This window comes from Cydia splendana, chromosome 23, assembly GCF_910591565.1.
Source record: "Cydia splendana chromosome 23, ilCydSple1.2, whole genome shotgun sequence".
Lineage (NCBI taxonomy): Eukaryota > Metazoa > Arthropoda > Insecta > Lepidoptera > Tortricidae > Cydia > Cydia splendana.
Window position 1 is genome coordinate 9,352,788 of NC_085982.1, and position 23,955 is coordinate 9,376,742.

The 23,955-nt window shown below is 38.4% G+C and overlaps 3 protein-coding genes across 3 annotated transcripts; 1 reads left to right on the forward strand and 2 right to left on the reverse strand.

Annotated features, from left to right (window-relative positions):
- The first annotated feature begins 2,901 nt into the window (after window positions 1-2,901).
- Window positions 2,902-23,691, forward strand: LOC134802009 (pro-resilin-like). The gene is made up of 7 exons (XM_063774624.1): window positions 2,902-3,011; window positions 6,167-6,208; window positions 13,974-14,109; window positions 14,873-14,973; window positions 20,518-20,653; window positions 21,980-22,075; window positions 22,816-23,691. The coding sequence occupies exons 2-7, from the start codon at window positions 6,194-6,196 to the stop codon at window positions 22,908-22,910; spliced, it is 579 nt and encodes a 192-aa protein (XP_063630694.1). The 5' UTR covers window positions 2,902-3,011; window positions 6,167-6,193; the 3' UTR covers window positions 22,911-23,691.
- LOC134802008 (uncharacterized) lies at window positions 15,648-17,127 on the reverse strand. The gene has a single exon (XM_063774623.1). The coding sequence runs from the start codon at window positions 16,696-16,698 to the stop codon at window positions 15,850-15,852; it is 849 nt and encodes a 282-aa protein (XP_063630693.1). The 5' UTR covers window positions 16,699-17,127; the 3' UTR covers window positions 15,648-15,849.
- Window positions 17,183-18,635, reverse strand: LOC134802007 (ommochrome-binding protein-like). Its single transcript, XM_063774622.1, has 2 exons — window positions 18,594-18,635; window positions 17,183-18,039 (listed from the first exon to the last, which is right to left on the reverse strand). Exons 1-2 carry the CDS (start codon window positions 18,624-18,626, stop codon window positions 17,212-17,214), a joined length of 861 nt encoding a protein of 286 aa, XP_063630692.1. The 5' UTR covers window positions 18,627-18,635; the 3' UTR covers window positions 17,183-17,211.
- Window positions 23,692-23,955: the final 264 nt, after the last annotated feature.

Here is a 23,955-nt window from a genome sequence, read left to right on the forward strand (position 1 = left end):
GATGCATCAATAACATACTTGTGCTACAACATTGGATGCTTTAGGTTTAGGGGCATTTTCACTTAAAAGTGTACCACTTTTTTTTTCGAAAATCCATTAAGTATTGGGTTATTTCTACTCAGAATCACGAGGACTATCGATTTAAAAAGAAAAAAAATGTGTCTCAAAAAAGTCAGTTAAATGTAACGCATTTTCACATAGGTACATTTTGTATGCACCGTTACAAAACTGACACCCAAAATTTGTATGAAAAACTGGGGACCTCGAAAACCCAGAAACTATAAATTAAGAAATGCTGCCAGCATCCTCGGCCTCAGCACCATCATCATACCATTAACAACTGTAGAAAAATGTCTTTAGTTTGATATATTTTGATTTAACCCTTCTTTGCATGGTGATGGAAATTTCCATCATAACATTGTCCTATGAAATAAAGGTGCTTTCGGAGGTGATTGATATTTATTTTTAAGACTGTGAACTTTCAACACTAATCCATTTTCTGATTTTTTACATAAATTTACGCAGTATTATATTTATAAAAATTACATTTGTTTAAAGACGAAATGTCGGAAAACTTGGAAAAACCTGGAAGTTGATGATTTTTAGTATGTGATTGTGATTTTGGGCAGATTTTTCAGGGTTTGTAATTATTTTATATTTACAAACTTTATCATAGGAATATACCTTTCTGATGGTAGTAAAATTTTTCGTATACCCCTTACTAATAGTTATATGTGACATCCCACGGTAAAGGTACCTTATGGCAGTTGACACTTACGCTATTATTAACGCCGCTCCAATATTATTGCGCCGCTATGCGACGTAAGCGCCAGCCGCCATAAGGTACCTTTTGCTGTGGAATGTCACATATAGGTATTTACAAAAATATGATTTAGCCTATGCACATTCTAATACTGATTTCGCAGTGAAAATCGATGATATATATTTTTTTTACTATTTTTCCCAGAATCAGTAAACAATTACGTGACACTACATAATACATAATATAATAATAATTTCGGGCAATAATAAAAAATCATGCAAATGTATTTTTAAGTAGGTAGGTACTTGTACTTAACTTTAAGTTTGGTAAGTATATAATATTTTATGCACCTATATCCTGATACAAGTAATAATTTAACTTATAGGTTTTGGAATACGTTATTATAATAAACAATTAAATACATTATACTGAAAATTATCAATATATCGTGTCTCAACTCAAGTCTTAATAAGTTCTCATCCCTCTACCTTTACCACTTCCATACCCACCACTATTTAAAATAACGTACCTAATTAAAATAAAATAAAACATAAAATCACTTTAATCAGACAAAACTCCATTCAACAATAAAGTAAAAATAAGAATAATAATTGAAATACGATAAAATTAAACTTATACATACCTACTAATGGTAGACATGTATTTTTATATATAAATAGATACGTTTTATTATAAGGCTTTTTGTATCGGATGAAGTTACCTACAGAACCCTCCATTCATGCGAATTTCGACACTCATTTGGCCAGTTTTTCAACACTTAAAATAAATAAAATGCGATGTTATTGTCACATAACAAAATACATGGAAATAAGAATATTTTTATCGGTTCAAGGAACGGATTTAGCACAGAGGGCCTACCGCGAACCACGTTCGACGTGTTGCCTCTCTGTCGCACTTGTAAATTCCTACGTAAGTGTGACAGGGAGGCAACACGTCGAACGTGATTCGCGGTAGGCCCTCAGAGCACAGGAGTTCTTTTAGTTCAATGAACTAAAAGAACTGGACGACATAAAACAAATGGGTTCTAGGGAAATAAAAACAGCAATTTTCTTTAGAACCTGTCCTATGTAAAACAGCTTAGTTGGTTTTACCCGACATGACTCACATGACACGACTCACATGACCCAACTAACCAACGGCGCGATTTGGGAAATGAATTAGACATTCACTAGATATGAAATAGTAACGATATGTGACGTTTCACGGCAAAAGGTACCTTATGGCCGCAATAATATTGGAGCGGCGTTAATAATAGCGTAAGCGCCAACCGCCATAGGGTACCTTTTGTCGTGGAACGTCACATATCGTTACTATTTCATATCTAGTGAATGTCTAATTCATTTCCCGAATCGCGCCGTAACGTAAGTCGTATTATGAATGTGTGTAATTTTAATACCACCGAAATCGAAATAAATTTTTAGTTTAGTCCTGCGCGCGCGTAATAAATTTTTCAATATTTCTAGAATTTGATCCGTTTTTCGCGTCCTTTTGACGCGTAATTTGATCCTTTACTTTTGATGCTGACTATATAATACCTACATGACTGTACTGTACCATTTGGAAACCATCAAATATATAAGACTGTGTCAGCTGGGATTTGAGTTCTGCGTGAAGTAATCATGTTTTATAGTGTTTTGTACAAAACATTGTTCACGGAACACTTATGGGATCACTTCGATCTTGCAAATTAGTTAAATTTAACTATTAACCATCCTTTTGCGTTTTTCTCAGAGACCGTTTGACGTAGATACATAAAATCTGGAACAGTTGTAGTAATTATTTATAATATGATCTGCATAATGGTGCTGGTTCCATAATTCCCCGTCAAGCTCTTTATCAATTTAACATAAAGTGTCAAGCCAAGTTCAAAAAAAAGGAACAAACGACAGCGACACGACGACGTTCTTTTGAGGTCATAAACATACCTATCCATTTGTTTTTCAAGCAAACAATAGCTACAACTGCCAGTAGGTACCTGCTTACTTATTGCATCTCTATTAGCATCGGATTCATCAGGCCCTTATTACCGAGGCGAGGCCACAATAATAAAGTTAAACCACAATTGATGGCCCCTGATGGCTCTATATAAAACATCTCTGCGCTATGTAGATCAGTTGCAATTTGGATTTGGAACGGTGAACGCGCGTTTTGGACCGCACGAGATTCGCGCGCGAAAATCGGGATTGTTTTTTTCTTTTAGTGCGTTTAGTTGTGTGCTTTTGAAAAGGTTTGTCTAGTTTTTGAAGTTAGATTTGGAATGAAATTAGTGAGAAAATTAGTAACTATGTATTACTGAAATATAGGTTTTTATTATTAAGACTTGAAATAATTTACTATTAGGAATATTTTTTTATTTTATGTTGGTAAAAAAATTAAGCCTTTTGTTGTTATAATACTATTTAAGTACTTACCTACATAATATTATTAAATTAAATTAATTGACAATAACTTAAACACATTTAAGTTAATATCTGACTATAGATCTAAAAAAACGTAATAACTCTTGCATATTAACAGGAAATCATGAATTTAAAAATAATTATTATAAAATTCACCCCTCACTCTGAGAGTTGATCCATATTTTTGATTCTTCTTGGAAGGCATTCTCTATAAATCAAAATAATATATGATTAATATGATGTTAGTAGCGTTATGACTATGACACATACGATACGACTGATAATACAGAAAGATACATACCACAGATTATAAAATATAGCGGTCAAACAAGTTTGTCAGTAGAAAAAGGCGCGAAATTCAAATTTTCTGTAGGAGGATAACTCTTCACGCCTACATTTTTCAAATATGCCGCTCTTTTCTACTGCCGGCAATTACTTGACAGAGTATAGTTTTAATGCTCTAATTACAGTTTTGAATGATTCACGGTTACTTTTATTAGACTTACAAAAGGTAATCACGGTTCATATCCCGGTCGATATAACTGATATAAGTCTAATGTTCTAATTATTCATTACCGACTTACCGAATTATATTTGTGTTTATTCCTCATTTAAAACTTAAGTTGCAATAAAACAACGATTGTAAAGAGACCATGATTGCATCCGAGTTAACATCGCAGATATAAATCTAGCTTTCCCATCGTGGGAAGTTCCCGTCCTTGTTGTATGGGAAAACTTACCCACGGGGGTTATCCATTTAGATAATCTAGGGTTACGAATTCAAGCTAACGCGGTCATTTAGAATTTTAGATGATAGGTACTATTAAAAACCGGGCAAGTGCGAGTCGGACTCGCGCACGAAGGGTTCCGTACCATAATGCAAAAAACGGCAAAAACAAAAACGGTCACCCATCCAAGTACTGACCCCGCCCGACGTTGCTTAACTTCGGTCAAAAATCACGTTTGTTGTATGGGAGCCCCACTTAAATCTTTATTTTATTCTGGGTTTAGTATTTGTTGTTATAGCGGCAACAGAAATACATCATCTGTGAAAATTTCAACTGTCTAGCTATCACGGTTCGTGAGAAACAGCCTGGTGACAGACGGACGGACGGACGGACGGACGGACGGACGGACGGACAGCGAAGTCTTAGTAATAGAGTCCCGTTATACCCTAGGGTACGGAACCCTAAAAACTACTGCCCGATTCGAACTTTAAGATACGTCAATTAATGGATCTAGAAACGATATGGATGTGCCAAAAGGGACGTTTTTGTTTGAAGAACACATATCTAATCCATATCGTTTCTATATCTATTAACCGACGTATCTTAAAGTTCGAATCGGGCCGCTGGTCAATTTATAGCTAAGGATTTACGTACAATCGCCTGCGCTCGGTGTTCCACCCTTAGGGCGATACTCGTTTGAACGCCTTGCAGGTAGTATGGATAAGGATTAAGGCAATTTTTTCTTAACTGGAACACCGAGAGCGCAGGCGATTGTAGAGATGTATCATGCAGCCCAATGATCTGGGCTATAACCGCTAAAACCGAAGTTCGTCAATTGCGGGCATTTTTCTTGTCACTCTAATTACGTCTTAATGAGGGTAAAAGAGAAAGATCCCCGCAATTTGCGAATTTCGGCTTTTGCGGTGAGCTTCCTGTCCGCGGACACATCTGTGCCTATTAGCTCCTCTGCCATAGTCATCTGCCCGACAAAACCGATTAACACATCTGGTCCCATACTCCCATATTAATATTATTAATGGTCCCTGTGTCATTCGAAGACACACACACTCCGAGCAGGATTTGAGACACTGGCTCAAATCCGGCTCGAAGGATCATAAATTATAATAATACAACGGCTGTGACTTAAAAATACATTTTAAATACAGCAACTTAAATTTTAATAGATAAAACTGACAGAAATATCTTAATGAGCTTAACAAACATCATCATCATCGAAATTGCATGCTATCTATGATACATTGCTGATTTTACTAAGGTACAGTACAAGTTGGTACATTCACCTGCAATAATATGTTACTCTTCGAAGGCCACAAAAATATGTGACACGCTCTTATGGCTCTACAAATAAGATCGTGTCAGATATTTTTGCGGCCTTCGTTGTGTAACATATTATTGAAGGTGACTGTATTCGTAATGGGACATTTTGCGAGGACTTTTTGCGTTCATTATTGATTTTATTTTGAGTACATACGTTGGCTATCCTGGTCCTGATGGCCTCTGCTTTATTCACCAGCTATGATGATCATGTACAACAAATTAATTTAAATCAATAAAACAATGTAATGTATATCGATGAAGTTCGTAGAGCCTATTAATAGCTATTATTACTGGTCAGGCTTTACCTAAATCAACAAAAGTGTCAAAGTGAGCTTTTTAACCGCGGCTTCATCTTATACTGCAAGAGTGCAAGACTGCAACACTAAACCACAACAGATGTAATAATTAGAACAGTGGCGCGCATTTAGTAAACGCAGTTAGCACTTCGTCGTCAGATTATGACATTTGCGCCATTTTCTCTTCATTACGACGGTTATGCTGTGCGATTTAAATTAATATACGTAATAAAACCGTTTGTTTTGTTCATTTAATTATGTTTCTTCCGAGTTGCGACTTGAGTGCGAGTGAATTACTTTTTCAATTAGGAATTTTAACGTAGTATGCTGTATGCTGGGTATGCAATATCTATGTTTCACAATTACTTGTAACATAATGTAGGTCTTGTACGTGTGGCATTAGAAATCTAGTTCCATAGTGTAGTTCCTTATGTTACTATATAAAAAAAACGATTATACTTTTACTATTTGACGGTATTAATAGAACGCAAGAGAGTGCACTGGCCAAGTTGAATGAAAAACACTGCTTCAAAGAGTTAAAAAGTAGGTACACAAATAAACTAGTATACAAAAAAAAATATTTACTTATTGACATTAATAAAAATATCATGTTTGTTTCAGATTTCAATTACAACGATAATCTTCAAGATGGCATTTTTCAAAGTAAGTAGATGAGTATTTAAATAGAAAATGATACGTACAGTACATGATACACATCATGCAGCTATTATAATAATAATATAATATCATTATATCAATAATATGATCGTAAGTCAAATATATTCATCAATTTTTAATAGGTAGGTATCAAAATCATAATTGTCTCTAGGTATTATCCAGCACATTGACCTACCTAGTTTAAATGTTATTTTAAAGATGTTATAGTGCATCATTGTATAATATAATTATTAGTTACTTATATAATTTCGCTGCCGGTGTTACATTGTGTAATTATTTTAGTGAAGATCCTTCTAAAATATCTCGTTCTTAATCAACCATAGCTACTTATCTCAAGTAGCGTATCCACGCATGCGTATTAGATTACGTCTATAATGATCTGATTCGCAACGCATAATAAAAACTAAATCAAATTCGTATTATTTCATATTACCGCGCAAGTATAGCCAGAATGCGATTTTAGTATGCAATTGAAACTAGATTAGAATATCCTATCTTTGACATAAGAGTTGGGTAGTAAAATGTAGGTTTCAAGGGATACTATTAACTTTTCGAGGTTATTAACTTATTATTGCACTGTATCCTGTTACATAATTTCCACAAAAAATCGAAAGATGTATTGTACCGGTCTATATCTATTTAAGTAAAATTCCTGCACTAGGCTAGTATAGGAATGGATGGATAGCTTTAAGGATGACTCACGCTAGACCGGGCCGTGGCCGGGCCGGAGCTTCCGGAGCTTCGTTTTCTATGGAGAGCATCACTAGCATTCCTTTTGTCTCGTTCAGAATAAGACTTTATATTATTAGTAAACTTTTAAAATATTTAATTTACTTATTTATAAGTAAGTATCGTGTTATCTAAATTTTATTTATACATCGTGAAATCGTGTAATTTCACGATTTTTCAATGATCAAGTTTCACGGTACGTTGACTCATAATAATTACTGTCGCGATATTTGAGTACTGAACTAGTTTAGTTTAGAACTAGTTTCATAGACATTCAGCGATTTTAGCGTCAGCTTTTGTAGTGTTTTAGTAAAAAAGTCATTAAGATCATAAAGTATCCCACCCACCTAAAACCTAGGCTTCAAACTATCCGGATTAAGCACATTTTTTGGCCAGTTCTTGAGAAATACGTCCAATACCTGGATGCATTTCTAAATTAAAAAAAAAAAATGTCATAAGGTGAGGGAGAAATATATAAAACTAGGTATTTACGCATCTGTTTAACCCTGACTTACTATCATTTGCGAACCCACATGCCTCAAATTTCTACATTACATCACATGCGACATTGGACGCATTTCACAGACCTCACATAGGTATTTATGTCATTATATTCCGTTCAATTGCCATAATAATATATAGCATATAATAACTTGTATGTGGACAGTGCCGCAATACCTACTGTAGCGTGATAACTAATCGTTTGTTGGTTGATCTATATTAGAGTAATAGCGGCAATAAAAATAGGAAAGTGAAGGATATTTTTAATGGCTTTTGGATTGAAATCTTTTATCCCGAATGGCATTAAAATTTTATATCACCGACGGTGTGAATTCGTCTTTGTTGATTCTACATCGTAGTAAATAAGTATAAATGTAAAAGCTCTTGTTTTTCACGCCTGATTACACAAAGTGTAATTATGTCATTATTTAGCAAAGTTAATACTTAAATATTATTGTCGATAAAATTGTCTGGATAAGTGGAATCCATAAGTCTTGGCAAATCATCATCATCATCATCATCTCAGCCATAAGACGTCCACTGCTGAACATAGGCCTCCCCCTTGGACCTCCATACGTGCCGGTTGGAAGCGACCCGCATCCAGCGTCTTCCGGCGACCTTAACAAGATCGTCTGTCCATCTTGTGGGTGGACGTCCTACGCTGCGCTTGCTAGTCCGTGGTCTCCACTCGAGCACTTTTCGACCCCATCGGCCATCTTCTCTGCGTGCAATGTGGCCTGCCCATTGCCACTTTAGCTTGCTAATCCGGTGGGCTATGTCGGTGACTTTAGTTCGTCTACGGATCTCCTCATTTCTGATTCGATCACGTAGAGAAACTCCGAGCATAGCCCTCTCCATAGCTCGTTGAGCGACTTTGAGTTTTGAGATGAGGCCGATAGTGAAAGACCACGTTTCGGAGCCGTAAGTCATCACTGGTAACACACATTGATTAAAGACTTTCGTCTTGAGGCACTGAGGTATGTCGGACGAAAAGACATTACGTAGTTTCCCGAACGCTGCCCAACCGAGTTGGATTCGGCGGTTGACCTCTTTCTCGAAGTTGGACCTACCTAATTGGACTACTTGTCCTAGGTAGATGTACGAGTCAAAAACTTCGAGTACCGAGTTCCCAACAGAGACTGGGATGGGCACAACATTGGCATTTGACATAAGTTTCGTCTTGTCCATGTTCATTTTCAAGCCCACCCGTTGTGAAACTCGGTTGAGGTCATCGAGCATCATGCTGAGTTCCTCCATCGACTTTGCCATGACTACGATATCGTCGGCAAACCGAAGGTGAGTGATGTATTCGCCGTTGATGTTGATGCCAAGTCCTTCCCATTCCAGGAGCTTGAAGGCGTCTTCCATTACGGCAGTAAACAGTTTCGGAGAGATAACGTCTCCCTGCCTTACGCCTCTTCGCAATGGAATCGCCCTCGTGCTCTGCTCCTGTACTCGGACCGACATGGTGGCGTTACTATACAAACACTTCAACACTTCGATGTACCGATAGTCAATATGGCATCGCTGAAGAGACTCAAGCACCGCCCATGTTGCCACCGAATCGAAGGCTTTCTCATAGTCCACAAACGCTAAGCATAATGGCAAGTTATACTCTTCGGTCTTCTGTATAACTTGCCGCAGCGTATGGATGTGGTCTATGGTACTATAGCCTTTTCGGAAACCGGCTTGTTCGGGAGGCTGGAAGTCATCAAGTCTGTGTTCGAGACGGTTCGTGATGACCCTTGAAAACAGCTTATAGACATGGCTCAGAAGCGTGATGGGTCTGTAGTTCTTCAATAGGTTGTTATCACCTTTTTTGAAGAACAGCACCACCTCGCCTCTACTCCATGTTTCAGGCGTTATGCCCTCGGACAAGACGGAATTAAAGAGCTTCTGGAGGACTTTAAGTACCGGTGTTCCACCCGCTCTCAGAAGCTCTTAAAAATATAAAGAAATATTTAGATTCAATTCTAATGCACAATAATGACAAGTTTTACTCAACTATGTAGAATAGATGCTCTAGAATCTAGGATACATGTACAACGCAGCGTTCTAATGGTTTGACTTGACGCAATGGGCCCTAATATTACACTGCGGGCTACTCGCACCGGCAATTTGCTGGAGCGGTTCACAAGGCCGCAAGTTTAATCTAAAAACCGCCTGAAAAAAGCCTAAAAGTTCACCTTTGTACATAACATTTTTATTTTTGTTTTGTTTTGTCCGTTTTATGTAAACCTGTTTATGTGCAATAAAGTAACATACATACAAAACCCATCTTCATAGTAGGCCGCAAAAGAACAGTTACTTGTCATCATCATCATTCTCTTGCCCTTGTCCCATTCACTTGGGGTCGGCGCAGCATGTCTTTCTCTTCCACACCTCTCTGTCGCCCGACATTTCATCACTCATTTGCGTTCGTTTCATATCATCTCTCACACAGTCCATCCACCTTTTCCTCGGTTTTCCTCTTCTCGTACTTCCCTCCACATTCATTCATAATACCTTTCTCGTCACATGACTTTCATCCCTCTGCATCACATGCCCGTACCACGCTAGGCGATTTGCCCTTACTTTGTCTGTTATGGGTGCAACTTTCAGGCTTCCTCTTATATACAAACAACAGAACAGCAAAAGAACAGTTACTTGTATCTAATATAATAATAAAATAGAAAGCATAAAAAAATACAGCCGTATATAAATTTATGAGGCATATTATTTTAGTATCCATTTAACAACCCACAACAAATACATCGATTTTCATCAAAATAATTACTTCATATTATAAAATGCATTAATTAACAAAAAAAAACTGATTAAGTCATAGAGGTAGAGAATGCCACGAGGCATTCAGCCCGCTATTTGTACTTTTTTTGATGTGCAATAAAGTTTAAAATAAAATAAATAAACAATACATACATATTTACTTTCATATTATTTTATCTAAGTACATATGTATACTATGTTTCTTAAGCGAACTGTTTTTTCTATGTGCGATTAGTAGTTATTTCCATTTAAGAAATATTTTTGCCAAATGTTATAAGTTCGCACTCTTATAGATCTACCAACGAAAACAAAACGTTAAAAATATTAACACTAAACATACTTCGTCAAAAGAATCAGAACCTGTTGTGCGGTCTTCGGCACTTGGCCATTGCACTATTTGCACTACCGTGCCTCTACCTATACTAAGTAAGTCTTTACGTCTTACGTCTTTTTTTAACTAAAATGAGATCTCATCAAGGCAACCAATTTCCGTAATCCATATTTCCATGTAATCCTACACTAAATTGTATAACAAAGGGATCACAATGAAACTATTGTATGCTAAAATTACTTATATAAAACGACGTATAACTCTTACTAATGCATGGCGTTTACGACATTCTTTATACGGAGAGTTGTAAGCAGCGAAAGATACGTTTTGAGCTCTAAATCAAGAAGCATAAGGTATGAATTTGTATGGATAGAAATACCAATTAAAATGCGGAATAATCTATGGAAATGAGACGGGATCGGATCTTTGTCTTGTTTGGATCTCGGGAAATAGTTGTCTTTGATATTAAGTATTACATGGCCGCTTATTAAACTATTTTTTGAGGAGACGATCTCAAGACATATCAATGAGTTAATGACCTCTAAAATGAGCATGATGTTAAGAATACCATGGACCGCAATGAGAACAAATGAGTCCATTCTGAGATTTCTGAGAGAACTAAAAATCACCAAACGACTCTCAACGATCTGTCAGGAGAGGGCTCTTAGATTCTTTGGGCACATAATGCGATCGCCACACCACAGCCTCGAACATCATACTGGGGCAAGTTGAAGGCAAGCACGCTAGAGGAAGAGCCCCTGCAAGATGGTCGGATTCCATAAAGCAAGCATGTGGTTCCATGCAGAGGTCGATCCTCAGTCATGAGGGAACGACGAAGAAGAATGAGCATCCAGTAGGGCCATATTAATGGTCGGCTCGGCTCTTTATCATTTGTCACCATGCCTGTCACGTTCTAACAAATATGTAAGTGCGAATAGTGACGCATGGCATGACAGGTGATAAAAATGCGACCATGATACCGCTGCTGTTTTATTTAAGTAGGTAGTGGGTAGGTAAAAGGTTAAATAGTAATATAGGTAGTAGGGGAGACTTAGCTCTAGGGAAGTTATGGTACCTAAAGTAAAATAGATCATTGTGATTAGACTTTGACAAATTTGGCCATAAACAAAAAAGTACCGTCTCTGTCTCTACACTTTTTAGGGTTCCGTACCCAAAGGGTAAAACGGGACCCTATTACTAAGACTTCGCTGTCCGTCCGTCCGTCCGTCCGTCCGTCCGTCCGTCCGTCCGTCTGTCACCAGGCTGTATCTCACGAACCGTGATAGCTAGACAGTTGAAATTTTCACAGATGATGTATTTCTGTTGCCGCTATAACAACAAATACTAAAAACAGAATAAAATAAAGATTTAAATGGGGCTCCCATACAACAAACGTGATTTTTGACCAAAGTTAAGCAACGTCGGGAGTGGTCAGTACTTGGATGGGTGACCGTTTTTTTTTTGCTTTTTTTTTCGTTTTTTTTTTTTGCATTATGGTACGGAACCCTTCGTGCGCGAGTCCGACTCGCACTTGCCCGGTTTTTTATATTGTTCCTTAGAATCCTTAGTTAATGGCTTATAGGACACACTGTATAAAAAATATACAATTCAGTTAGTAACTTAGTAGGTACCTACTTATATCTTCCAAACCACATTTCATACTCCCAAATAATATAATATTTTAATGTAGGTAAATTAGGTACTTAAACCCATTTGCAAATTTAGCAATGACAGCACTGAAATATCAGATTTTAGGAAATGACTGAGCATTATACTTTATAATATATAACTATTTCGGATGTTTAGAAACAATGCAACTGAATTTGTCAGCTTTCGCGTCACATAAAAGCACATTATGCAACACTATTATAATCGTAATTACATTATTACAATGATGTGAACAAAAGGTTTTCATTTGATTATATTTGGTCAGTGGCATACTTAGCTATATTTAGTACACTAATCAATGAGTTCATGTAGGTATAGATAGGATGTTAAATTGCTTGCGAAACAGAAAAACCGGGCAAGTGCGAGTCGGACTCGCGCACGAAGGGTTCCGTACCATAATGAAAAAAAAAACGGGAAAAAAATGCAAAAAATGAAACGGTCACCCATCTAAGTACTGACCACGCCCGACGTTGCTTGACTTTGGTCAAAAATCACGTTTGTTGTATGGGAGCCCCATTTAAATCTTTATTTTATTTCTGTTTTTAGTATTTGTTGTTATAGCGGCAACATCATCTGTGAAAATTTCAACTGTCTAGCTATCACGGTTCGTGAGATACAGCCTGGTGACAGACAGTCGGACGGACGGACGGACGGACGGACGGACGGACGGACGGACGGACGGACCGACGGACCGACGGACAGCGTAGTCTTAGTAATAGGGTCCCGTTTTACCTTTTGGGTACGGAACCCTAAACAAAAGACATTTTACAGTATGGTACATATGGTGCTACTTTACGGCCCTAGTGCGGTAATTAGCACAATACGTGGCTACGTGCCTATTATGTCGAAAATTTAAAGGGCCATATTATGTACTGTAAAACATTGTATAAGTACAATACACGTGCGAAAAGGTAATTCGCAACTCGTCTCGATGTAAAACACTCCGCCTCACTCTCCCAACTTTTGGCACTTGTATCGTATTTTTTGTTTTCATTTTGGACGTTTTGTTGAAACGTATTTCCTTATGTTTATATACACGTAAGTAGCTATGTAGCTATTGGTTCCGCAATAGTGATTTCATGATTTGCTGGTTTTATTGATATTGAATTGTATTGAAACAAAATAAAATGTAAGTATAGGCACTTAATAGGCATGGCTTTTTACTTACAGCAGCAGTTTCAGTAGCAAATCATTTACATTCTGAAATTACTAACATTTGCTTGTTAGCAATTTCAATGTAAACAAGAAAATAAAATTTAAATACTTACTTAGTGTTTGTTAGTATATATTTTATATAGTAGTATATAGGTAGTAGTTGTTAGTATAGTTAGGTAGATACATTTTGGTATGTTTGGTCATTTTAGACTTCAGTTTGGTTTGACCTAAACGGGGTGGGTACGGGGCGAGTTAATTACCTAATCTAATACTAAGTAGGAAAGTCACCTAGTCACATTGAGTAGGTACAAATTTGCGACATCTTGGGTTGAAAGTTGAAACCCTGGGGCCGCCATGGGGCCGTGGGGATGGGGAATGCATGGGGACCTAGCGCGCGTCGCCTCTATAAGGAGTTAGCAAAGCGCCTTCGCTCAGCAGATCAGCAACCCTATCCAAAGGGGCAATGCGGCGGCCAGCCTTCTAGGCACCTTATGAAGCTATCACGACTTGTGCTTTATTCTGCCTACGTGTGTTTAGTAGGTAAGTAGTACCTAAACCTATGTGTTATAATACTTATGATGATATGTCGTTCTATTCCAGGCTCTGAACCTGCTCCTCCTCGCGACCCTGGCCAGCTGCGAACCCCCGGTCAGATACAACTACCGCGGTCGAAGCACTTTCCAGAACTCCGGCTACAACACCCCTAGCAACACCTACCTGCCGCCGGTAGACACAGGTAACCAACTACCAGAGACTACCTGCTGTCTGAACCTAGCTGCTGCTCGCGACCCTGGAGCCCCCGGTCAGATACAACTACCACGGCCGAAGCACTTTCCAGAACTCCGGCTACAACACCCCTAGCAACACCTACCTGCCACCGGTAGACTGCCACAGGTAACCAACTACCAGAGACTACCTACTGTCTGAACCTAGCTGCTGCTCGCGACCCTGGAGCCCCCGGTCAGATACAACTACCACGGCCGAAGCACTTTCCAGAACTCCGGCTACAACACCCCTAGCAACACCTACCTGCCGCCGGTAGACACAGGTAACCAACTACCAGAGACTACCTACTGTCTGAACCTACCTGCTGCTCGCGACCCTGGAGCCCCCGGTCAGATACAACTACCGCGGCCGAAGCACTTTCCAGAACTCCGGCTACAACACCCCTAACAACACCTACCTGCCACCGGTATTAGAACAGAAGGATGGATCGTAGGTAATAACCTAGGCTTTAACATGTTAACTGACCGTACCTATTGCCCTAGCCGTTTTTTCTAGCTCTAAATCTATTTTATTTTATGGTGGTTTTAGAGTGTTTGAGATTTATTGGTAAAATAAAATACTTCATTCAGTAGAGTACCTATCCTGGCCCAATGTCATTGCGCCTCACTCTCTCATTAAGCAAAATGTGAGACAAAATACACATTGGACCGATATATAATATTGGACAGATGGAATACCACAGATGGATTAGTATTGCGTATTTTATTTTTCAGGGTTCAGCTCACCCAGCAACAACTACCTGCCGCCCAGCAGCTTCGGAGGGCAGTATGAGGACAACAACCATGGATATGACCATGGTCACGACCACGAAGTTGTGAGTCATTTACTTTTTAAAATACCTAAACTACTAACCTCGCCTCGAAAATTCGCAATAAGTAATCTGAAACCTAATTCACTTATAATAAACGCCCCGAACTAACTACTGAGCACTAGAAAAAAACACAACACTAAGGTAAATGCCCCAATTCTTGAAACTACAACGTTAATAGTGTTTTCTTTATTGAAAAATGTCTGCGATGGTAGATATGTAAGTATGTAACGTACAGTTTACCGATATTACGATGTACTTAATGTATAGTTTACCGATTGGCATACTCCTAAGCCCTAATAGTCCCTGGTGTTCACTTAATTATACGGCAAATGATGATGATGGAATTTCCTTTTGCAGAGTTGCTCCTTTTGACTCACATATGATTTAGGAAGGGGAGCCAATCGAATTTTTGATGCAATATTTTGACTTAAGGGGGGGTGCCCCCCGAAATTTGTAAAAAATAAAGTTTTGCTATGTGGTCAAGTTTGGTATCATTTTCGTGTAACTCAAGGGTGCTAAATTCATTTCTGATAGGTATTAAATTTTTACTGTTTCATATAAATAATTTGCAAAAATTGAAGAATACAAATTTGCTATTTTATTTTTTTCCGAATAAAAGCCTATATTTTTCTTATTTTAATATACTTACACACAAAAAATTAATTCATGAGAAAGCCCTACTGTTCCTCGTTGTAAAAAGTATACATATCGCATATTTATTTTACAATATATACTAATATAAGTACTATAGGACTATAAGTAATTTTAATTGAGTTTGAGAATGTTGTTGTAAGTAGGATTTAACTGCAACATAAACAAATAATATGTTTAGTCTACGTCTTAAATAATACGACTTTAATCCTTATCAGACGTTTTAATTTACGTCCTCGACCTTTTTATATCGAAAATAACATAATGATTGATCGGTTTCAACTTAAACAAACCGACATCGGTCGAATAATATATGTCACCATAGTCACCAAACGTTATACTTCTTATATAAAAATCTATATCCGCAACTTTCTTCGCTGTTCCATTCAGACAATCTATTTCATACAAAGAATCCAAAGTCATTCCAAACGTTTTCTGTTCGTCCATTAGAAAATGGTAGACGAGCGGTAAATTTTCATTTTTCACTGCTTCTTCCGCGCCGTTAGGCACACAAAAAAGTCCACATATATTCACAAAATGCAGGTTGTTGCTGTAATCCACATCAAACTCCATAACTGTTTTCCATTCGCCAACTTTGTTAGCTTTTCTAGTGTTTTTAACTTTGTAAATGCTATGGTTGTTGGCGTCTAGGACGTATATTTCATTGTTGCGAATCACAATTTTCATTATGTTAATGTTATACAGACCTATTACTGAAGCATTATTGAAAACAGGGTCGAATTTGTATAAGCCATCGTCTGAACCAAAATAGACATCACCAGTTTCAAGATCAACTCCTGTAGCTTTGTTTCTAGCTATCCCATCTATCTTTTTGGTATCTTTAGTTACAACGTTGACGTAGCCTCTTCCAGAATTCTGCAACTCATCATCCATATATGTGAAGAATAGATTTCTGCTTGAAGAATCATAGGTCAATTCTCTCGGGTCGTGAAATTGGTCGGTCAGTAACTCTTCTCTGTAGAATCTGCTGCCGATTTGCCGAATAGGAACGTTCGACACATACTTCGTAACTTTCGCTTCTACGCAGAACAGGAAAAGCGCGAATATGTAATTCATTATCACGTATATTTGGTCTGACTCCACGCCGAGTACTGATGCATGTGTTTATGTTTCCCTATTATCTGGTAAATTACTAACTTTATCAAGTATTGCGACATTGAAATGTGACCCTTGCTCCTTTATATTAGTGACTGTATTCGGTTGTGCCCTTGTGGCCTCTGTTCGTCACAGTTTATGGGCATGTTGGGGACTATAATTATTATACGCGTTAGAATTTGATCAGATCACTTACCTATTGTAATACTAAAATATACGCTAATTTGCAATGTGAATTTAGTTTCTTGGTTAATATTAATAGAATGAAATTACTTTAGTTCAAAATAAATATTCAGGAAGGTCTTACAAAGTAAAGCCAAGAGTATACAAAGTTAAAGGTGTAAAAGAAATGGCATTGGTATGAAATTAATGACAGTTGTATGCAAACAATAATAGGTACTACCTATTCTTAAATTTATCAAGACAAATAATTTAATAAGTAGACTTATCATGTAGGTATTTAAAAGACTTTATTCATTTGCAAGGTGTAAGTCTCACAACACTTGTCGCATCAGCGTACAACAAGTTATTCTGATTGTCAAATGCCACACCAAAAGCATCATCAATGTCCACATATTTCTCTAAAGAATGCTGCGTTTTATCCACTGAGTAAATACCGTCTTGAACGCAAGCATAGACATCACCATCTTTATTTTTAGTCAGTCCTCTAATGCGTATTTCTTCACCAGATATATTAATCGCATCTTTCGTGCCTTTCTTTTGACTGTACAAACCGGAGCTGTTTGAGAAAAACAGTGTATTTTCATTGTCAATAAGAAAACTATCTACGAGAGTTTCCTCCAGATCTTTGAACCTTGTTATTTCACCGTCAACATAGGTGTACAGGAACTGAGATGGAAAAATAGAAAAGTAGAGCACATCCTTATAGTATATCGTCCAAATATCAGTGCCGTTTGCTCCGAAAAAATCAGCTTTGTCTGCATTTGGTTTATATTTATATATGCCATCACTTCCACCTATATAAACCTCGTGAGTGCTTTCGTCTACCGCTTGAGCAAAGCCATTTGGAACGCCATCTATATCCGAGAATTCTTCAGTGTTTAAATTAAGCTTGGCAGATTTGAAGCCTTCTTCTTCACCTTTGATGGTGTAGCTGAAATAAAGCGTGTTACTACTGAAATCTGTGGTGAGTAGGTACGGCCTGTCGAGGTCAGTTTTAAGTACGTCTTTGCTGTGTTGAACTCCGTTTACAAGAGGTCCTTCGCACTGGGCGTCTCGCTTTGTAACTCCAGCTTGGACGATGACTAGACTTGATATTAGAATAACGAGCTTCATGATTAGCTGAAATGTAAGAATAGAAATAGTTAATCAAAAAGAAAGGTAACCAAACTCGAAGTACCTACATTCAAATCTGTGAACCATAATAAAATAGGACTTGGCCCCTTGAAATTGTTAATTGTTTCGTCTTTTTGACATGTCGAAGGCATTTGACTCCGTAGTCAAGATAATTTTAGAGTTTAAACTCTCTTAGAAATCACATAGATGCATAGAACTAATTAAGTAATATCGAGGAAAAACGAGTTGGATGATCAATTAAGTTTGAAGTTTTGAAGACCACAAAAACCAACCAGACAAAAGTTAAAAAAGCAAACTACAAGTTAGTGTCCCACGGGGAAGCATCCATGGGCCTCTGCTTTTCTTAGTGTCAAATCCTAAGCTAGTCAATACAACAAATATCCTGCTTAGATTTTTATTCTCTCTTTATCTTGTATTGTGCTTAATTGTCTCATTTCTTAAAGTTTTCGTTTCATTTACTTGAAGTCAACACAAATTTTATAATTTTGAGTTTGTGTCTAATCTACATAAAGTTAAGTAATAAAATAAATAGAACTTACCGTCTGAATCCGCGTGTTCATGACAACTAACATGATAATTGTTTGCGCAAGCTATCATAGTAGAACAAAAGAGGCATGGAGTAGAATACTAAAATACGACGGTTATCCGTAGTGTTTATTCACATGAAAAAAATTGTTAAAAGCAAAATACTTGTAACGATTAACATAATTAGATAAGTAGACAAATTCTTAGTACTTTTATGAAAATCATACTAAATCGTACGGTATTAAAGATTTTTTTTTAACTCCTACCATTATCATTCCTGCCTACCACCAGTGCACATGCACGTATATATTGCCAGAGTTACTCGCGTTTGCGTCTGAATCCTAAAAACGCATTTTTTCTCTACAAACAGATCTAGTTTAGATTCTATAAAGGATTATCTATTATGTTTTTCCTGTTGCATCTTATAATATATTAAGAGCCACGCGGCGGCCATTCTAACTCTATAAAAGGCTTTAATGACTTCGACTATTTGATTTTCAAACCCCGAAGCAAAACTAGGCCTTGCTAGGGACAGGCACTTCACGAAAGTTAACTTTAAGAAAAGCTTTGCCAAATTCAATGATTTATTATAACTCAAGATACGTTATAGGCGTTCTAAAATTGAAGCGCGTACCTAGTGACAAATTGTACAAGTTGCCTTTAGTCGCACCTGGGCATGCGAGAAATGTGCACGTGCTAACGAGCTCTCGCTTACCGAAAGAGAAAGAGACAGGCTCATGTTTAACAACGAGTATGACATAGATTAATGGAATTCGAAAATCAATCAAAAATAACAGATTTCTTCGTATAGAAATAAATATGGAAGTATTTTTTGTGTTCCTTATGTATGACTATAACCTATCTATAATTATATAAAATCATTGATTAAATTATAATAAGGAACAACTCTACTCATCCTCTGTTCCAAATCATGCGAAATGACCCGCCGTAGGTTATCTTTATCGAGGAGTCGTAATGACAACTTCGACCAATCACGGATACCTATTCGTCATCTTAGAGGCCTACGTATATCTTGGTAGACATAGTACTTCTCGTAGGTATTAGGTACAGTCGCCATCAGATATATCGGAGCGGCCAAGGTGTTCACAATATCTGAACACGCGCTCTAACGCCCTGACAATAGAGGCGTGTTCCGATATTTGTGAGCACCTTGGCCGCTCCTATATATCTGATGGCGACTGTACGTGCTAACTTTAGTACGTATCCATATCAAGCACACTACGTATTGCACCAACCTTGACGGGGAGTTTACGGGATGCAATTATGCGAAAATGCAATATAATAATATAACTCGTAGGGGGCTGTCCATAAATTACGTCATCGATTTTTGACAATATTGGACCCCCCCCCCCTAAAATCATCCAAAAATCATGCTTCGAATGACCCCGTTCTACGTCGTGCTACCGTCATCCGATGTCCAGACCCCCCCCCCCTAATTTGAAATGACGTAATTTATGAATAGCCCCTAGGTACTTATTACATTATTGACCTTGTTCTAACTTCCATCACATCCACCGCATATATACTTGTATTCTTAGAAATTTGCGGCCAATCAATATATTAAAACGTACGTAGTGGTTATATTCTCTTTGATATTAGCAGACGTGGCTCACTCCGCGATTTCGTCGCTTTGCTACAGGTAGCTAAAAGTACATCCCTTCCACACCAATTATGGTGGCTAGCCATAAGCCGCGCGTGGCGCTGTCGCCACCTAGCGGCCATATCTGTCCTGATCGTAACAGACGCGTTTTGTTAGAGAGTGAGTCTTCTGTACCTAATAACTATCATTTATTCTGTGCTATTAGTCAAAGTGGGCCCATGTAGAGTGGGCTAAAAGTGAACATTTTTCGTGGTTAGGTTAGGTGGCATTTGGCCCGCGGGCCGAAGTTTAGTACTAAATCGTTATTCTTGTTTCAGCCCAAGTCCTATGAGTTCGGGTACTCCGTAAAGGACGCCCAATCTGGCAACGACTACGACCGACGAGAGAGCTCAGATGGCAACGTAGTGAGAGGAGAATACAGAGTGGCGCTGCCGGACGGACGCACGCAAATTGGTAACTTATTACCTTACAATAAAGTTGGATTTAGAATGACACGACTACAACCGACGAAAGAGCTGGCAATATGGCGACGTGGTGAGTGGGGAATAGAGTGGCGCTGCCGGACGGACGCACGCAAATTTGTAACTTATTACCTTACAATAAAGTTGGATTTAGAATGACACGACTACGACCGACGAGAGAGCTGGCAAGTATGGCGACGTGGTGAGAGGGGAATAGAGTGCCGGTGCCGGACGGACGCACGCAAATTGGTAATGTATTAACTTACAATAAGATTGAGTTTAGAATGACACAATTACAACCGACGAAAGAGCTGGCAAGTATGGCGACGTAGTGAGTGGTGAGAGGGGAATATAGTGGCGCTGCCTGACGGGCGCACGCAAATTGGTAACGTATTACCTTACAATAAGGTTGGATTTAGAATGACACGACTACAACCGACGAAAGAGCTGGCAAGTATGGCGACGTGGTGAGAGGGGAATAGAGTGCCGCTGCCTGACGGGCGCACGCAAATTGGTAACGTATTACCTTACAATAAGGTTGAGTTTAGAAAGACACGACTACGACCGACGAGAGAGCTGGCAAGTATGGCGACGTAGTGAGTGGGGAATAGAGTGCCGCTGCCGGACGGGCGCACGCAAATTGGTAACTTATTACCTTACAATAAAGTTGGATTTAGAATGACACGACTACGACCGACGAGAGAGCTGGCAAGTATGGCGACGTGGTGAGAGGGGAATAGAGTGGCGCTGCCGGACGGACGGACGCAAATTGGTAACTTACAATAAGGTTGAGTTTCGGTTGGTTAGATAAAGTAATCTGCTACTCTAGTGTTCCATCCATTCCGAGCATGCTTTGAGATCATAAGTGTACGGCCTGAGTGACAAGCGTTCAGCGGAGCGTTCAGCGGAGCGGGCAGCGTGACGTCAAACGGCAAAGACCTACCTATGTATATTGGTCCGACAAGAAATTTTAGAAAATTATTGAGGGCGCCACTTACTACGTAACTGTTACATTTTTGACGTAGAATGCTTAAACTTGGCAACAATTTAGTATATAATTTTTTTAGTTCCATTTTATTTAATTTCTATTATTTTATGTCGCACAGCCCTAACGTAACATTTTTAATTTCTACTATTTTATGTCGCACTATAAAGCGTGCCCTAAGGTTACTCGCTTTGCATTTGTTTGCTATGAACACCTAAGCTCTACCCCGCTGAACGCTTCGCTCAGTTTTTACACTTAATTACGCGTAGGTAGGTATATATATTTATTGGAAAGGTGTGTGATATTTAGCTCAAAATTGCTGTTTATTTCCAGTGACATACCACGCTGACTGGCAGACTGGCTTCCACGCTGACGTTCGGTATGAGGGCGAGGCGCGGTACCCCGAACCTACTAGGAACCAGAACCAAGGTGAGAACTTTCTTCTTAAGGATTACTCACGCTAAAACGGGGCGTTCTACACTGCCGTTTTCTATAGAAAGCGTCACGTGATGACCGTCACCTGTCATAGAAAAAGAAGTGTCGGGAAGAATAACATCGAGAGTATCTGATGGATTTTCATTTATTTACTATTATTTAAGAGTACCTACCTAACTTCATCGACATCTGTACGCAGTTCTAAAACGATTATTACATCTGTTTTCGTTTTGATATAGATATACATCTACCCACGATAGGATACAGTAGAGTTGATAGGATACAGCAGCGGTCGGCAACCTTTTAGCAGCCAAGAGCCACATAGCAGTTAACGAAGTGGACGCGGGCCGCACTTTGTTAATATTTATGACTTTTTTCAGACATTGTCGTTTGTCAATATTACATAGAAATTAGCCAGGGAGGCTCGCGGGCCGCTGGTTGCCGACCGCTGGGATACAGGAACAAGTTGAGATTTTAACCATTCTACAGTTCATAGTCTAATAAAACATGGTCTTCCATTCCCAGAGTGACACGGGGCTACGTCACAACAACATGGCCGCTATATGTAGCGCTATCGCATATTATCATATAGCGCTGTCGCATGATGACGTAAGCCCGTGTCAGTTAGGTGACCTAGAAAAGACGGGAATGGAGTACCAGGCGGAGTATATTATTATACCATGCTACAGTTTTAAAATATTTACTCAGTTCTAAAATGATTTTACCTATTTCAGGCTACAATTACCAACAACCCTCCGACTTCAGCGGGTCTTTGACCGGGTTCGGATCCCGCCCCTCCACCGCCTACGGACCTCCCGGCTATCACTGACCACCAAATATGTTTAGTTAGTTATAATGTAAGCAAACATCTTATACAACCGAAAAGGGAGGGTGAAGACCGGCGCCTACGGTCCCGGCTATCATGGACCACCAAATATATTTCAATTCGCGCTGTACGGTTCAAACGAAAGTCCTTAAAAGCTACCGATGGTATACTTGGTATAGTGAAAATTAATAGTCTCTTCCCCACGACGAATAATAGCCATGGAATATTTATTCTTGCATAACAAATTCCAAATTCAAATGGCTTTTCTGATAGTTACTGCAGCGCGTGGTTCAAAAACAAATTATTGTGAAAATGGAACTATCAGCTATTATAGAAACTAAAGTATAAGTCAGCAAGCAATTATCTTTTGAGATAGCGCTATTTGGCTTAGTAGGGCAGTGTAAGTATATCCCTTTCTTTACTACTTACCTATAAGTACTGCAAGTTATATACTTTGATTTTGATGGTCCGTAGGCAGGATAAGAAACACGCCACATAGATGGAGTGCAAATAGTAAATTCTTAAGATTACAGTACAAAATACCTTGTAATTTTATTTTACGTGATAAAAGTGTTACCAGTATTTTATATTAACAAGTTATTTAAGACTTTTGTACCAGTATTATTTTGTAAGAAAATAAAATGAGAGAATATGACACACATTTTTATTTATAAAACAAAAGTTATTCGGTTTAAGTATTACGCTTACAAATTTCATACGGTTCATCCGTCCATGTAAGCACAACAGAAAATATTGATGTACCTATATTTTATTACAGGTTCGGGTTCATGGGTCAAACAGATCACTGTGTTATGTCTTTCCTGTAGACATACACAAGAGTTAAGGGCTATAAAGGTTAATTTTCTTATTTAACCCTTATCCACGTGAAAAGGTCCTCCTTTTATTTAGAGAACTATGATAAAATCATTGCTTACATGCCTACAAGCTGTTAACTATTGCCCACAGGAGAGAAAAATGTACTGTTCGCGCGAATACGCTAGTTTTCTCTCCTGTGGGCAATAGTTAACAGCTTGTGGGCATGTAAGCA

Coding starts and splice junctions, on each gene's coding strand:
- LOC134802009 (XM_063774624.1), top strand. Junction 14,974..20,517: donor ATGGTCACGACCACGAAGTT/GTGAGTCATTTA, acceptor TTCTTGTTTCAG/CCCAAGTCCTATGAGTTCGG. Junction 22,076..22,815: donor TACTAGGAACCAGAACCAAG/GTGAGAACTTTC, acceptor TACCTATTTCAG/GCTACAATTACCAACAACCC.
- LOC134802008 (XM_063774623.1), bottom strand. CDS start 16,698: ATGAATTACATATTCGCGCTTTTCCTGTTCTGCGTAGAAGCGAAAGTT.
- LOC134802007 (XM_063774622.1), bottom strand. CDS start 18,626: ATGTTAGTTGTCATGAACACGCGGATTCAGACG. Junction 18,040..18,593: donor TGAACACGCGGATTCAGACG/GTAAGTTCTATT, acceptor CTTACATTTCAG/CTAATCATGAAGCTCGTTAT.